The sequence below is a fragment of the Amphimedon queenslandica genome, unplaced genomic scaffold (assembly GCF_000090795.2).
Source record: "Amphimedon queenslandica unplaced genomic scaffold, v1.1 AMPQUscaffold_13181, whole genome shotgun sequence".
Lineage (NCBI taxonomy): Eukaryota > Metazoa > Porifera > Demospongiae > Haplosclerida > Niphatidae > Amphimedon > Amphimedon queenslandica.
The window spans coordinates 40,138-52,937 of NW_003546583.1; the positions used below are offsets into that span (position 1 = coordinate 40,138).

At 34.6% G+C, this 12,800-nt stretch overlaps 4 protein-coding genes across 4 annotated transcripts in view; 2 read left to right on the top strand and 2 right to left on the bottom strand.

Moving 5' to 3' along the window:
• The window catches only part of LOC100640718 (pre-mRNA-splicing factor SYF1-like), a 19,776-nt gene extending 15,597 nt beyond the window's left edge, over positions 1-4,179 (top strand). Inside the window, exons 4-17 of the mRNA XM_020000492.1 lie at positions 477-615; positions 1,028-1,299; positions 1,421-1,521; positions 1,629-1,704; positions 1,794-1,880; positions 1,958-2,158; positions 2,214-2,289; positions 2,369-2,478; positions 2,677-2,780; positions 2,846-2,945; positions 3,243-3,359; positions 3,545-3,702; positions 3,821-3,924; positions 3,989-4,179. Coding sequence (XP_019856051.1) covers positions 570-615; positions 1,028-1,299; positions 1,421-1,521; positions 1,629-1,704; positions 1,794-1,880; positions 1,958-2,158; positions 2,214-2,289; positions 2,369-2,478; positions 2,677-2,780; positions 2,846-2,945; positions 3,243-3,359; positions 3,545-3,702; positions 3,821-3,924; positions 3,989-4,092 — 1,656 coding nt within the window. The 5' untranslated portion in view covers positions 477-569 and the 3' untranslated portion in view covers positions 4,093-4,179. The remainder of the gene's footprint in view (positions 1-476; positions 616-1,027; positions 1,300-1,420; positions 1,522-1,628; positions 1,705-1,793; positions 1,881-1,957; positions 2,159-2,213; positions 2,290-2,368; positions 2,479-2,676; positions 2,781-2,845; positions 2,946-3,242; positions 3,360-3,544; positions 3,703-3,820; positions 3,925-3,988) is intronic.
• Positions 4,067-7,317, bottom strand: LOC109584674 (uncharacterized). The gene is made up of 7 exons (XM_020000488.1): positions 6,815-7,317; positions 6,350-6,728; positions 5,377-6,269; positions 4,968-5,328; positions 4,790-4,914; positions 4,544-4,738; positions 4,067-4,360 (listed from the first exon to the last, which is right to left on the bottom strand). Exons 1-7 carry the CDS (start codon positions 7,292-7,294, stop codon positions 4,133-4,135), a joined length of 2,661 nt encoding a protein of 886 aa, XP_019856047.1. The 5' UTR covers positions 7,295-7,317; the 3' UTR covers positions 4,067-4,132.
• A 107-nt stretch (positions 7,318-7,424) lies between these two features.
• LOC100640845 (aspartate--tRNA ligase, mitochondrial-like) lies at positions 7,425-11,159 on the top strand. Its single transcript, XM_011407714.2, has 16 exons — positions 7,425-7,599; positions 7,642-7,720; positions 7,768-7,860; positions 7,933-8,037; positions 8,122-8,242; positions 8,293-8,339; positions 8,386-8,457; positions 8,533-8,637; positions 8,731-8,871; positions 9,430-9,468; positions 9,515-9,577; positions 9,836-9,928; positions 9,988-10,128; positions 10,204-10,428; positions 10,605-10,791; positions 10,982-11,159. The coding sequence occupies exons 1-16, from the start codon at positions 7,436-7,438 to the stop codon at positions 11,134-11,136; spliced, it is 1,830 nt and encodes a 609-aa protein (XP_011406016.1). The 5' UTR covers positions 7,425-7,435; the 3' UTR covers positions 11,137-11,159.
• Positions 11,091-12,800, bottom strand: part of LOC100640210 (kinesin-like protein unc-104) — a 35,397-nt gene continuing 33,687 nt past the window's right edge. Inside the window, exons 42-46 of the mRNA XM_020000485.1 lie at positions 12,341-12,413; positions 12,201-12,248; positions 12,076-12,144; positions 11,904-12,016; positions 11,091-11,244 (exon numbers count right to left, since the gene is read on the bottom strand). Of these exons, the coding sequence (XP_019856044.1) occupies positions 11,912-12,016; positions 12,076-12,144; positions 12,201-12,248; positions 12,341-12,413 (295 nt within the window). The 3' untranslated portion in view covers positions 11,091-11,244; positions 11,904-11,911. The remainder of the gene's footprint in view (positions 11,245-11,903; positions 12,017-12,075; positions 12,145-12,200; positions 12,249-12,340; positions 12,414-12,800) is intronic.

A 12,800-nucleotide genomic window follows, 5' to 3' on the forward strand; every position in this document is an offset into this window, starting at 1 on the left:
ACTTTCTACATAGCATAAGGACGTCAATAGGTATCAGAAAATGTAATAAAAATTGGGGNTGATTTTTTGGCCATTTTTTGGAAAAAAGCATGGGCTATAGCCTTGGGTATTTTTCAAATTTTAGCATATTTTTAAAAATGNCCATAACTCGAAAAATTATAGCCGGAATTGGCTCAAACTTTCTACATAGCATAAGGACATCAATATGTATTAGAAAATATAATAAAAATTGGGGCGTGATTTTAGAGCCATTTTTTGAAAAAAAAAACAATGGGCTATAGCCTTTGCTTTTTTTCCCAAAGTTTGGCTTGTTTTTGAAATACTCATAACTCACAAAACTATTTGTCAGAAACAGCTCAAATTTTCTACATAGCATATTACTAGCTCAGTACTTTGTATACATACACGCGTACATGTACATAAAACACTAATAATTACTAAATGTTGAATATTTACAGTGGGTGCTCTTTAATTAGGGTAGGGACATATACAATGAGGGGATACACTCTGTCATCACAGTCCGTGATTTCACACAAATATTTGATGCTTATTCACAATATGAGGAAACAATGATACAATCAAAGATGGAGTCAACCACAGAACTCACTGAGGAAGGTATGAGAACTGTATTACAGTATAACCTCGATTATCCGGACTCTGAAATCATTACTGGAAGTGACCAGTATATGAAGGTTTTAAAGGTCATTTCAATTATCCCGACTTTTCACTTATCCGGACCCATCCGGACCACCTGATGGACAAAGGGGTCCGGATAATCGAGGTTATACTGTATAATGTTATGAATTATGATGTACAATGCAATAAGACATTAAGTGTATGTCACCATTAGTGTACTGTAGTTTGATCACTGGTGATTTTATTTCTAATAATTAAAATAAAACGCTACCATGTACTGTGAATTAGATTGATTTTTCTATTTTCATGTATGATAGTGGCCATTTCAAAATTTTTGTACTGTATTTTATTACTATTATTAAATTATTATTATTGCACATCTATTTATTAGATGAGGTTGAGTTGGAACTAAGACTCTCACGTTTTGAGAACCTAATGGACACGAGGCCAGTACTCCTCAGTAGCGTCCTCCTCCGTCAGAATCCTCACAACGTCCACGAGTGGCACAAGAGGGTGGCACTGTTTGAAGGAAGACCCTCTGACATTATTAAAACATTCACTGAGGCAGTTCAGACTGTCAATATAGAGCAAGCAGTGGGGAAACCACACACACTCTGGACTGCCTTTGCTATGTTCTATGAAACTAATAATCAGCTACCAGAGGTGAGTAAGGGACTGACTACTTTATAATGTGTACTGTAGTAGTTAAATACTGTATAATGAATCAAGTTTTATAATTACATATGTTGCTCATTCTGCCATTTTTTCCTTTCTCTTCTCATAGGCTCGTATTATATTTGATAAAGCTACTAAGGTTCAGTTTAAATCAGTTGATGATTTAGCTAATGTTTGGTGTGAGTATGCTGAAATGGAGCTCAGGCACGAGTGAGATTGCATCATTTTATTTTATAGTTACTAATGGTTTTTTAGCTATAGAATTTTCCCATTTAAAAGATGCTAGCATAATATTTACTTATTTATTTATTTTCTAGAAATTATGACAGAGCACTACAGCTGATGCAGAGAGCAACTGCAGTCCCTCCTAAAAGAGCTGCCTACTATGACAAGGTATGCATGCATTATTATTATTATTATTATTATTATTATTATTATTATTACTTTATAATTATTAATTTTTGTCATTTTTACTGTTTTAGAGTGAGCCGGTTCAGAATAGATTATATAAGAATCTAAAGGTTTGGTCAATGTATGCTGACCTTGAGGAGAGCCTGGGAACACTTGAAGTTAGTATATCTTTCTGCAGCTTTATTTTTATTTATACCTTCCCTCTCTTTCTCTCTCCCTCCTCTCTTTCTTTTAGACCACTAAGGCAGTATACAACAGGATTATTGATCTAAAGATTGCCACTCCACAGACTATACTCAATTTCTGCTCCTTCCTAGAGGAGAACAATTATTTTGAGGAAAGTTTCAAGGCTTACGAGAGAGGGATATCGCTATTCCGCTGGCCACACGTTAACGAACTGTGGAAGGATTACCTCACGAAATTCATAAATAGATATGTATGGACTATCACAGCATTATTAATGATTGTATTGTATTATTATGTTATTAAAGGGAGGGAAGAAGTTAGAGAGAGCAAGAGATTTGTTTGAGCAAGCACTTGATGGCTGTCCAACTGAATATGCTAAAAGTAAAATAATAATAATAATAATAATAATAATAATAATAATAATAATATTTTATTTCTACTCTTTCTCTTTCTTCATTAGATTTGTATCTGCTTTATGCTAAACTGGAGGAAGACTACGGACTAACAAGACGTGCCATGAATGTGTATGAGAGAGCCACAGCAGCAGTACTGCCTGAGGAACAACATGAGGTCTGTCACATGTGACTACATGTAAATGTATAATGTGTTTAATCATGTGTACAATAGTATACATGCACATTGTATTTAATGTACATGTACTTGTGTTGTTTTATTCTGTATAATGTGTTTATCATGTCAATGGTAGTATACATTGTATTTACTTGTGTTGTTTTATTTTTGTTGTTATTTGTGTTATTTCTCTATTAGATGTTTTCTATTTATATTAAACGTGCCTCAGAGTCCTTTGGTATAGTACAGACCAGATCAATACATGAGAAGGCAATTGAAGTATTACCAGAAGGACCCGCTAGGTATTATTTTATTATTTTACGTTGTGTACATGTATATTTCATTTATTGGTTTTAAAATTTTTTAGGGAGATGTGTTTAAGTTATGCTCAATTGGAGACTAAACTTGGTGAGATAGATAGAGCAAGAGCTATTTATAGTCATGGATCTCAGTTCAGTGATCCACGGGTAGGGCCACTAGCTGTGTAATGTGTACATGTATGTGTTGTATACTACATCCATTGTACCTTGTACAGTATATGTTAATCAATCATGAATTTACTGACTTTGGGTGTGTGACTGTGTGTGTTATACAATATTCATTAGTTATTGTCTTTTAATTATTTTATGTTAATTATTAATGATATTCATTGATGACATTCATTGATCCATTATTGAATGGGATATATTTTGTTTGTGTATTTTTATTATTGTTGTTGTTATTGTTGTTGTTGTTGTTATTGTTGTTGTTGTTGTTGTTTGTAGACTGCTAAGAAGTACTGGAAGGAGTGGCAGGAGTTTGAGGTACGTCATGGAAATGAGGACACATTTAGAGAAATGCTAAGAATAAAGAGAAGTGTTCAAGCACAATATAACACACAGGTAGGGAGTGAAAGGGGGAGAGAGGGAGAGAGAGGGAGGAGAAAAAGAAAGAGGGAGAGAAGGAAGAAAGAGAGAGAGAGAGAGAGAGAGATTAAAAGGGAGGGAAGGGAGAAAGAAAGAGCAAAGATTAGGGTCGAGATACTTGTACATGTACATTTGTGCATGTATAATTTAATCTAATTTAGGTTAATTTTATGATGTCTTCCCAAATGATGGCCAATACTGCAAAACAAGCCATGACTGGAGGACAGGACGACATGAAACTGTTGGAAGAGAAGGCGAGAGCAATGAATGAAGAAACCAAAAAGGACAAAGCGAAAACAAAAACAATGAGTTTTGTAAAGTAAGGGACAATAATTTTGTTGCTGTGTGGGTATTAATTAGAATAGGTAGGCATTAATTAGAATTATTTCATCATTATGCATCAGTTTTACTGTGTATACATATACTTGTGTCTGTAGGAGTACAGAGGCAACTGCTGAAATGGAGGAATTGGCAAGAAATGCTAATCCGGATGAAATTAATATCGCCGAAGACGACGATGAAGATATTCAACCAGTAGAAGGTAGAATGATTGTATTTTTGAATAAAAGTAAAATAAATAAAATATTATTATTATTATTAAATAGAAATTCAATTGGAGAAACAAACCGTCCCAAGTGCTGTTTTTGGAGGAATATCCGATGAGAATTTGGGAGCTAGAGAAAGGCTGGCGGCCAAAAGAAAGCGATGAAACATTAATTTTTTGTGATTTTCAGCTAAAATGATTATAATTATCTTCTCCTTTGTTTATCTCTAATGACCCCGTTGGTGAATGGAGGTTCAATGCTTGATACCAGAGCTCCTGTATCAATGTTTGGATTTTGTGCCACAAGTTGCAATAGTTTGATCATTTCTTCGTTGAAGGACCTCATGACCTGGTCAGATTTGAATGGACCGTTTGTTTGAAATATAAAGAGTCCTTCAATAGTGTACTGTCTCACTCCTTCCCACATGAATAACTATATAAGAGAAGGAAGCATCTTATAATGCAAACATTTGTAGGACAAAATACTGCTTATAGTAGATGTATTATAGTGATGTACATTTTAATAACGTTATGTGTACTGGGTAATGCACAACTTGTGAAAATTGCATGATTTTATGGCCATATCATAGTAGATCTAGTACTTGTCAGCTCTTACTTCTAATTGGCATTTATCATCCATTTTAGTGTTAAGTGGATTAATGTAACAGAGCGAGCCCATTTTTGAAAGAGCTTTCTTTTCAACACCCACTGCAGTCTCTATGAAGAAGAATTGATCGGGGTCACTCAACTGCTGAACATCATTTGAATTGTAGTAAGAGAACCTGACCGGTATACCATGAACTAGTCCATACTGTATAGAAATTATTCATAATCTTCACATTAAATGTGTTTTATGGCTTACTTCATCTGCTACTGTACTAAATGGAAAGTGTCCATTGCATCTACAGTGATGCACTGATTCATTCAGTGCTAGTATCATGTCAGTAAATGATTTATACGAACTCAAATCAACTCTTAGACCTACAGCTGTAATAGAATGAGTATAGATGAACATTATGTGCTCATTAAATGTGGTTTACTGTTAGTTAACGGTGCAAAAAGTCCTTGTGTTTTCTCTGCAGATAGCTGCCTCAGTGATACATCTATTCCAATCAAGAATGTCCCAGTGTCTAATTTTCCTCTTCTTCTCTTTATAAGCTCTTCCTTGCTCTCTGCAGTCTCTTCTCTCTCCTTAAATTTAAGGAGTGGGTCAAGATACGTGCGTGATGATGGACCTGTAGGACCTATATTGCTAGTTCTATTTCCATCCCATCCTCTACAGCATCTGCCCAGTATCAATATATACACTGACAATGAAGCCAAGCACAATAGATCTTTTTTATCAATCTTGTGCTCTTCGGGAAAGTTTTTGATAAAGTTGTAACCAATGTACTCATCCACCTATAATAAAAAGAATGTTTTATGCAGTGAGTATTATTTTTGCTTTACCTTAATGTAATGTGTTCCAGTGGCTGGTCCTGACAGTGACTGATCAACGCTAATTCTTCTAGCAGTTATGGGGCGAGCTCGACCAGTCAATGGTCTTAGCCTAGAGGTCATTGGTCTATTGTTCCCTAGTCTGCTAGTTCTTTCAGTAATGCCAGTTGGAATACGTATTGGTGAGATGACTTTCACTCTTGGTGGACCTCTTGTCCTCCTTACAGTTGCTGTGATGCTGCTTTGCCAGAAGTTGTATAACCTTTCTTTTGACTTTACCACAAGAATCTCCTTCTCTCTCAAAGCGACTTGTAGAAATGATACTAAAGAGCTCACTCTTGGCTTTAAGTCTTTGTTTATTGAGGGAGCTAGAGGAGGTGGTAATGGTCGCTTCGTAAGTACTCCAAAACTGTTCCCTCCTCCTCTAATACTTCTTCCTCCTCTTGTTTTAATGCTCTCAAAACTTTTAAATGTCTCTTGACGGATTCTTGTTTGTCTTAAAGCAGCCATTGAGGGCCTGTAAGTCGGTGATTTCTCCAATTTCCCATACATGTCCACCAGTTGATGTATGAAGAGGCAGGAGGACCAGTAATCTGCTATGATTCTTGAAAAGGAGAGGATAAGTACAAAATCTTGGGAGCTTTTGGTGATCAGCTTAGCTGAGACAAGTTGACAATTGCTTGCTTCATCCTCCTTTTCTGAGCTGCAAATTGATGGGGATGCTTCTTCGTTTTCTGGTTCGTTAATCACACTCTCAATGTCACTGAAGTGCGTGCTACCATTTTCATCTTTGAAGGATTCTTCTTGTCTTATTGGTACAGTAAATAGTTTCCTTCTAGCCAGAGTCATAAGTTCTGCTGGTTTCTCATAACTCATTGACAGTTCAAGCTTTACAGTTGAGTCAGCTATAAAATAATAAAAAACATAGCTCTTAATATTAAATTCATGATTACTTTGATGTCTAATATATTGGATGCAGTCTTACTTTGTGAGGTCCTGCAGTAGTAATTACTGTCATTCCTCAGTCTAAATGCTGACTTCAGTATAGCATGAGCATTGACCACTTTATCAAGTGCCTGTTGGAGTAAATCTTTATCCAGTGGGCCTTTAATTTCAAACCCTCTCACAATATTATTCACTCTAGGGTTGTATCCAGCTGAACCTTGAGCACCAGTAACATGCAATTGATGCTCTGCTAGTAGCTGTTCTTGTATAAGTGTTACTGGGTAGCTCGTATGGTCTGATGGTTTTATTGCTGAGAAGGATACCTCAGCTAATGCAGTTGAGCTGCTAAATGAATCGTCTTTAAATCCAATACCACTTAATGGTATATCATCAATGCTTTCATCATCATCCAACAGACTCTAAAAGAAATAAAACACTACACATAAATTTCTAGTACTTTAAAAGTTATGATTGCAGCCTCTTTTCTATAACATGGCTCACTTACTTCATTGCTACTCTCATCGTCTTCATCACAGGATTGCTGTTTCTCCTCATCCTCTTTCTGCGCTGTCATCAACTGATGAGGCTCTGAACTGCTACTGCCTCCAATGGGTGGAAGTACAAGACCATTAAGTGTAGGAGTTGGTGCTAGCAGCTTGTAAGAAGGTGGTCTAGTGCTTACAGTTGATCTTGTGGCTCTGAGTTGCTTCACATGTTGTGGTGGAATTAATGGTAGATTTGGCTCCGTGTACCTTCTTGCTAGTATTTTCTCTCGATTGATGGCCTTGTTAGTCTGAACCAGTGCAGAGGGATCTGATAGTGCTGTTAATCTTGTACCCATGCTTCCTCCAATCCCTCCAGTAGGAGTTGTAGGCTTTACTGGTGGTCCCATTGCAGTCACTGTTAGGAGAAGCTGATCATTTCTTGCTTGTGGTGGAAGGAGACTCGGAAATACATTCACTTTGCCTCCTCTGCGGTACTCCATTGCTTGTTTCTCCTTACTATGAGCTGTTTTGGCTGCAACGAGCAACAGCAACCAGCCACTCCCCACAAAAGGGCGTGGTTCTAGTTGCAAGTACCGTATTCTATGTATAAGCGGAGTAATGTAATAGTATACGGATAAAGCATGGCAGCCAATGCTGCTAAGTTTCTCTATAGAAGTCGTTGTTTCTCGAGTTTTCGTTGGTACAGTGCCTCCTCATACACTTATAGGACACACACTTGTGGAGAACTGAGGAAAGATCACGTGGGAAGTCACGTGACTTTGTGTGGGTGGACACAAAAGTCTAGGCAAGATCCATTGTAAATTCCTCCGATTATACTTCCTTATAGGGTAATGGGTAAAGTGGGCGTGGTTTTTGTTCCTTTATCAGATGCAACCGGTACGACTCAAGTTGTCACTGATAATGAAGTGGGTGTGGTTTAAATTAATTAAATTAAACTATGAATATTAATTAGGAGCATAGAGAGGTTTTGCAGTCACTGCCAACAGAATCTGTCGTACTGGTAGAGGGTGTAGTCTCAGACAGACCAGGACACAATTTAAATAAAGTAAATAATGAGAGAAATTGAATGAGTATGTGATATTATTATTATTTATTTATTTTTGTGTGCATTAATTAGGATATGTCAACAGGGGATATTGAAGTTCAAGCAAAGAATATTAAAATTTTAAATAAGTCATCAGAAAGTCTATCATTTTATCCATTTAGTAAAGCAGGCGGTAATGTAAGAAAAATCAAAATATTATGTACATGTAGATGTACATGCATAATACATGTACATGTATTATTATTGTATTGTTAATGTTAGACGACTGAAGAGATGAGATTACGCGAGAGGTGTTTGGAGATTAGGAGACATCAATTGCAGAATATTCTTAGATTTCGATCAAAAGTTTCATCAATCATCAGACAATATCTGATATCTGAAGGTAAAGAGAGAGAGAAATAAAAATAATAAAACGTTTGCTTTCAATCTTAGGTTTTATTGAGGTTGAAACTCCGACACTTTTCAAGCCAACCCCAGAGGTTAGTAATAATAGTTAATTAACCACTCAACCAGTTATTAAATTAGGGAGCTCGTGAATATTTAGTGCCCACCAGGGAGAAAGGGAAATTCTACTCACTAGCTCAGAGCCCACAACAAGTAAGAATATAATTAGAACAACATGTAATTACCATTATTATGTTACATGGATCAATGATTTTATTTATATTTTAGTTTAAGCAGTTGTTGATGGTTGGTGGTGTTGATAGATACTTTCAGTTTGCTCGTTGCTATAGAGATGAAACCTCTCGTGTCGATCGTCAACCTGAATTCACTCAAGTAATGTAGCTAAATACATGTACATGTACATGGACTTTTCTCTCTCTCTCTCTCTCTCTCTCTCTCTCTCTCTCTCTCTCTCATTCTCCTTAGATTGATCTAGAGATGTCATTCACTTCTGCTCAGGATTTAATGTCACTGATAGAGTCAATGATGACACAGCTTTTGAAATCATTAGATTACAAGTTTACTGCTCCATTCCCTGTAATGACTTACAGAGAAGCCATGGATGATGTAAGTAATCAGTGTCTTCTTTCAGGAAATTGTGGGTGAATCAAGATACATTGTGTATTGTTGGATAGTACAGGATCTTTGGCTAAAATTTTGCCAAAAATGAAAGGGAGAGAATTCTCCTTTTTAATGATTTTATCTGATACATATACATTTTCTTATGTTGTGTAGCAAGTTTGAACTCATTCCAATCAAAAATAGCTTTTTTACGAATTTTTAAAGCTACTCAAAAATTAGGCGAATGACCCTGTACTATAGTACAGGGTCGTTGGCCAAATTTTGTGAAAAATTAAAAGGAGAGAATTCTCCACTTTTATAATTTTTTCTGATGCATATACATGTTCTTATGTTGTGTGGAAAGTTTGAACTGATTCCGATCAAAAATGGATTTTTACGAATTTTAAAGTTACTCAAAAAGCCATGTGCATGTTACTGCAGTGCTAATGAAGCATGCTTTTAGCTCACTTAGTATGCTTTGTGAGAAACCCTGTCTTATATCCTCTTAAAAAGACCTAGTTAATACAATTTAAAATCAATACAATGCATTTTTCTCTCTTTCAGTATGGATCAGATAAACCAGATACAAGGCTAGGCATGAAAGTAAGCTGATGTCACTTAATGAACTGAATCAATACTTTATTTGCAGTTCAACTGGCTCAGTGAGAAATTTAAGGACACAAGTACTTTAGTGGCTTTTGATATCCCAAAGGTAAGGCAGGAGGTGTTTAGTAGAAATGATTACCATATAGTGGGATTTATTGACGAGTAAAAAATTTGACGAAAACAGTAAATTTCTCGGGTTGGCGAGTTTTAATTTGACGAATAGTGCCCTTCGTGTACACGTGGCACAAAGTACCAAATTTTTGACGGTTATTAAATTTTGACATTTTATTTTAAATCGTCAACTCGTCAAAATAAAACCTTTGTCAATAAATCTCGCTATACGGTATGTTTCTATTGTTTAAAGGAATTTTTAAATCAAAAGAAAGGACTTAGTTTTGATACATCAGTGGAAATGTCAAATGGAATTATTTTCACATATCGTAATGGACATGTAAATGTAAGAGAGAGAGAAACATTATTATTATTGTTGTTGTTGTTATTTGTTGTTGTTCTCAGGTAATAGCTGATGGCGGAGGTGTGCTAAGTGAATCCATTATTAACGATAAGGAAAACACAATAAATAAATTAAAGGAAATATTGGGAGACAGAGATTGTGTAGTGACATCTTTTGATGAAGAAAAGCATAAAGACAGTGCAGTAAGTGTTTGAAAATTAACAATTTACTTTACTTTAAATCAATTTATTAATTTTAAATTTATTTTGTACATGAAGCTTGATAATTTAGGAAAATTTAGAATTGAAAATGGGTCATTCTTAAAGGAAACTAAGGAGTTGCATTCACAGTTTGAGCTTCTGTGGGTAACTGGTTTCCCTTTATTTGAAGAAGAGGAGGAAGGAGGAGGGACTGTGATAAAGTCAGTGCATCATCCATTCACAGCTCCAGTGCCTGAACATGAAGAACTGATGTACTCTACTGATGCTAATCAACTGACCAAAGTTAGCACCTGATTAACAATTATAATAGTCTTAGCAAAGATTTATATCACATTATTTTTCACTGCATGAATTTTCATTACTTTTTGTTAAGTAGTATCAAGAGTATATTATTATCATGTACTTTCGGTAGCATAATATTTACTTCTATTATTCAGAATTGCTCTTTTTTTTATCAGATTGTAGGTCAGCAGTATGATCTGGTTGTGAATGGCTGGGAGTTAGGAGGTGGCTCAATTAGGATCCACAATCCACTACTCCAGGAGCACGTATTTGAGAATATCTTAAAAGCTGAGACAACCAGTTTCTCTCATCTCATCAAAGGACTTTGGTCTGGCTGTCCTCCTCATGGTGGCATTGCTTTAGGTATAAAGTATTATATCTTGCATAATCTTAGCCAGTTGTTTTTTATGTGTACAACTGCTTTCTTTCAATAGCTATTTGAGTTTAATATGTTTTAATATGCTGCTCTTTACATGTATAAATTTTCTATATTACATTTACTGTAATAGAAAGGTAGTACATTACATTTACTGTTCTTTCTTTTTATCCACAGGTCTGGATAGATTGATTGCTTTGCTATGCAATACAAAGACAATAAAGGAAGTGATTGCATTTCCCAAATCTTTGCAAGGCTATGACGCAATGTGTGGGTCACCAGCAACTCTCACTGATGATCAGTTACTAGAATATCATTTAAAAATCAACTAAAAATCATAAATAGTGTTATTATTATTATTATTAACATTGTTTATCTTTTTGTGTAATGTCATAATATTATTGTATTAACTTGATCTTCTTCTTGTATTTTCTTGTGATCTAGAAATAAATTAATGAAATTTTAGTTAAATTAATTAATAAAAATGAATTATGAAACAGAAAATGAGTCGCTGATAATTAAATTTTATTAAAAATGAATTATGAAACAGGAAATGAGCTGCTACTAATTAATTCTTATTAAAAATGAATTATGAAACAGGAAATGAGGTGCTGCTAATTAATTCTTATTAAAAACGAATTATGAAACAGGAAATGAGGTGCTACTAATTAATTTTTATTAAAAATGAATTATGAAACAGGAAATGAGCTGTCACTAATTAATTTTTATTAATTATTACTAAAAATGAATTATAAAACAGGAAATGAGTTGCTGATAATTAATTATTATTAAAAATGAATTATGAAACAGGAAATGGGCTGCTGCTAATTAATTTTTATTAAAAATATATTATGAAACAGAAAATGCTCCATTGACTCCTGTATAAAATGTGTTGCATGCAACAAGTTGCTTACATCAAATGCTGCATAGTGTATGTTGGGCTTAAGACATCTTGATTATAATTAATTACTATCTTCTTTTACTACATGTACAAGACAGCTTCATTATATTAATTACTATCTTCTTTTACTACATCTACAAGACATCTTCATTATATTAATTACTATCTTCTTTTACTACATGTACATGTATGTGGTACCTTATAGTTCATGCCAGTAGTGGATCTAGAGCATTCAGCCAATCAAATAAATCCTTATCTGTTGTCTGTAGTAGTATGCTCCTAAACTTTGTGTATATCTGGAAATTATTATTCTAAAAAAATTAAAAGAAAATGTCATTTATTATTACTGTTAAGATAGTCAGTTTCTTACAGTATTGAGTTTCATAAAGCCGGTATATTCAACTTTAGCTCTAGCTAGATTAATCATCCCTCTTTCAACCTAAACAATAATCATAAATAATACAGACCATGAATTATCATTATTAAATTAATTACCATGTCTTTATCATTATTGTATATCAATACATAAGGTCTTCTGACAACCTGAAAAACAAAAATACAACAACAACAACAACAATAATAATATGATTACATAATACAATGAATATGCAGCTAGTAAGTAATAGTTTTCATACCACATATCTTCTAATCCATTGCTTTTCCTCCTCATGATGGAACAAAAGATCTCCTCTCTTGCTTACTGAATTGCTATAAAACAAAACCAATCATAAAAATACAACTTATAACGGTTGCTTGGACTCGCTGCAGCTCATCTTGTATCAGCACTGCATTGTTAAAACTGAGCAATGGATTGTGATTCACGGCAGAAAAAGCACCGAAATGTATACAAAGAACTAGTAAATAATGGTCTGCATGGGCAGCTATAAACATACATTGACTCTATGGTTCAATTAGTATGCACACTGCTCTTTACTGTCACTTTTAATACAAATTACTTCTCAACCACTGATGTCAATCTTATTGTACTGCAACATGTCTTGCTAGCTTTAGTAATTCTATACAAAACACACATTTGGCATCCTGTGCTCATGTCCTATACATACATGTAATATCAAGAGTAGATAATAATAGAAG

Bases quoted from the DNA above. Each gene is read 5' to 3' on its own strand.
- LOC109584674 (XM_020000488.1), bottom strand. From the start codon at position 7,294: ATGGAGTACCGCAGAGGAGGCAAAGTGAATGTATTTCCGAGTCTCCTT. The intron at 5,329-5,376 runs GTAAAGCAAAAA...TTTTTATTATAG, and splicing joins CTGGAACACATTACATTAAG to GTGGATGAGTACATTGGTTA. The intron at 4,915-4,967 runs GTAAACCACATT...ATTCTATTACAG, and splicing joins TTTTGCACCGTTAACTAACA to CTGTAGGTCTAAGAGTTGAT.
- LOC100640845 (XM_011407714.2), top strand. From the start codon at position 7,436: ATGGCAGCCAATGCTGCTAAGTTTCTCTATAGAAGTCGTTGTTTCTCG. The intron at 8,038-8,121 runs GTAAGAAAAATC...TGTTAATGTTAG, and splicing joins TTAGTAAAGCAGGCGGTAAT to ACGACTGAAGAGATGAGATT. The intron at 9,929-9,987 runs GTAAGAGAGAGA...TGTTGTTCTCAG, and splicing joins ATCGTAATGGACATGTAAAT to GTAATAGCTGATGGCGGAGG.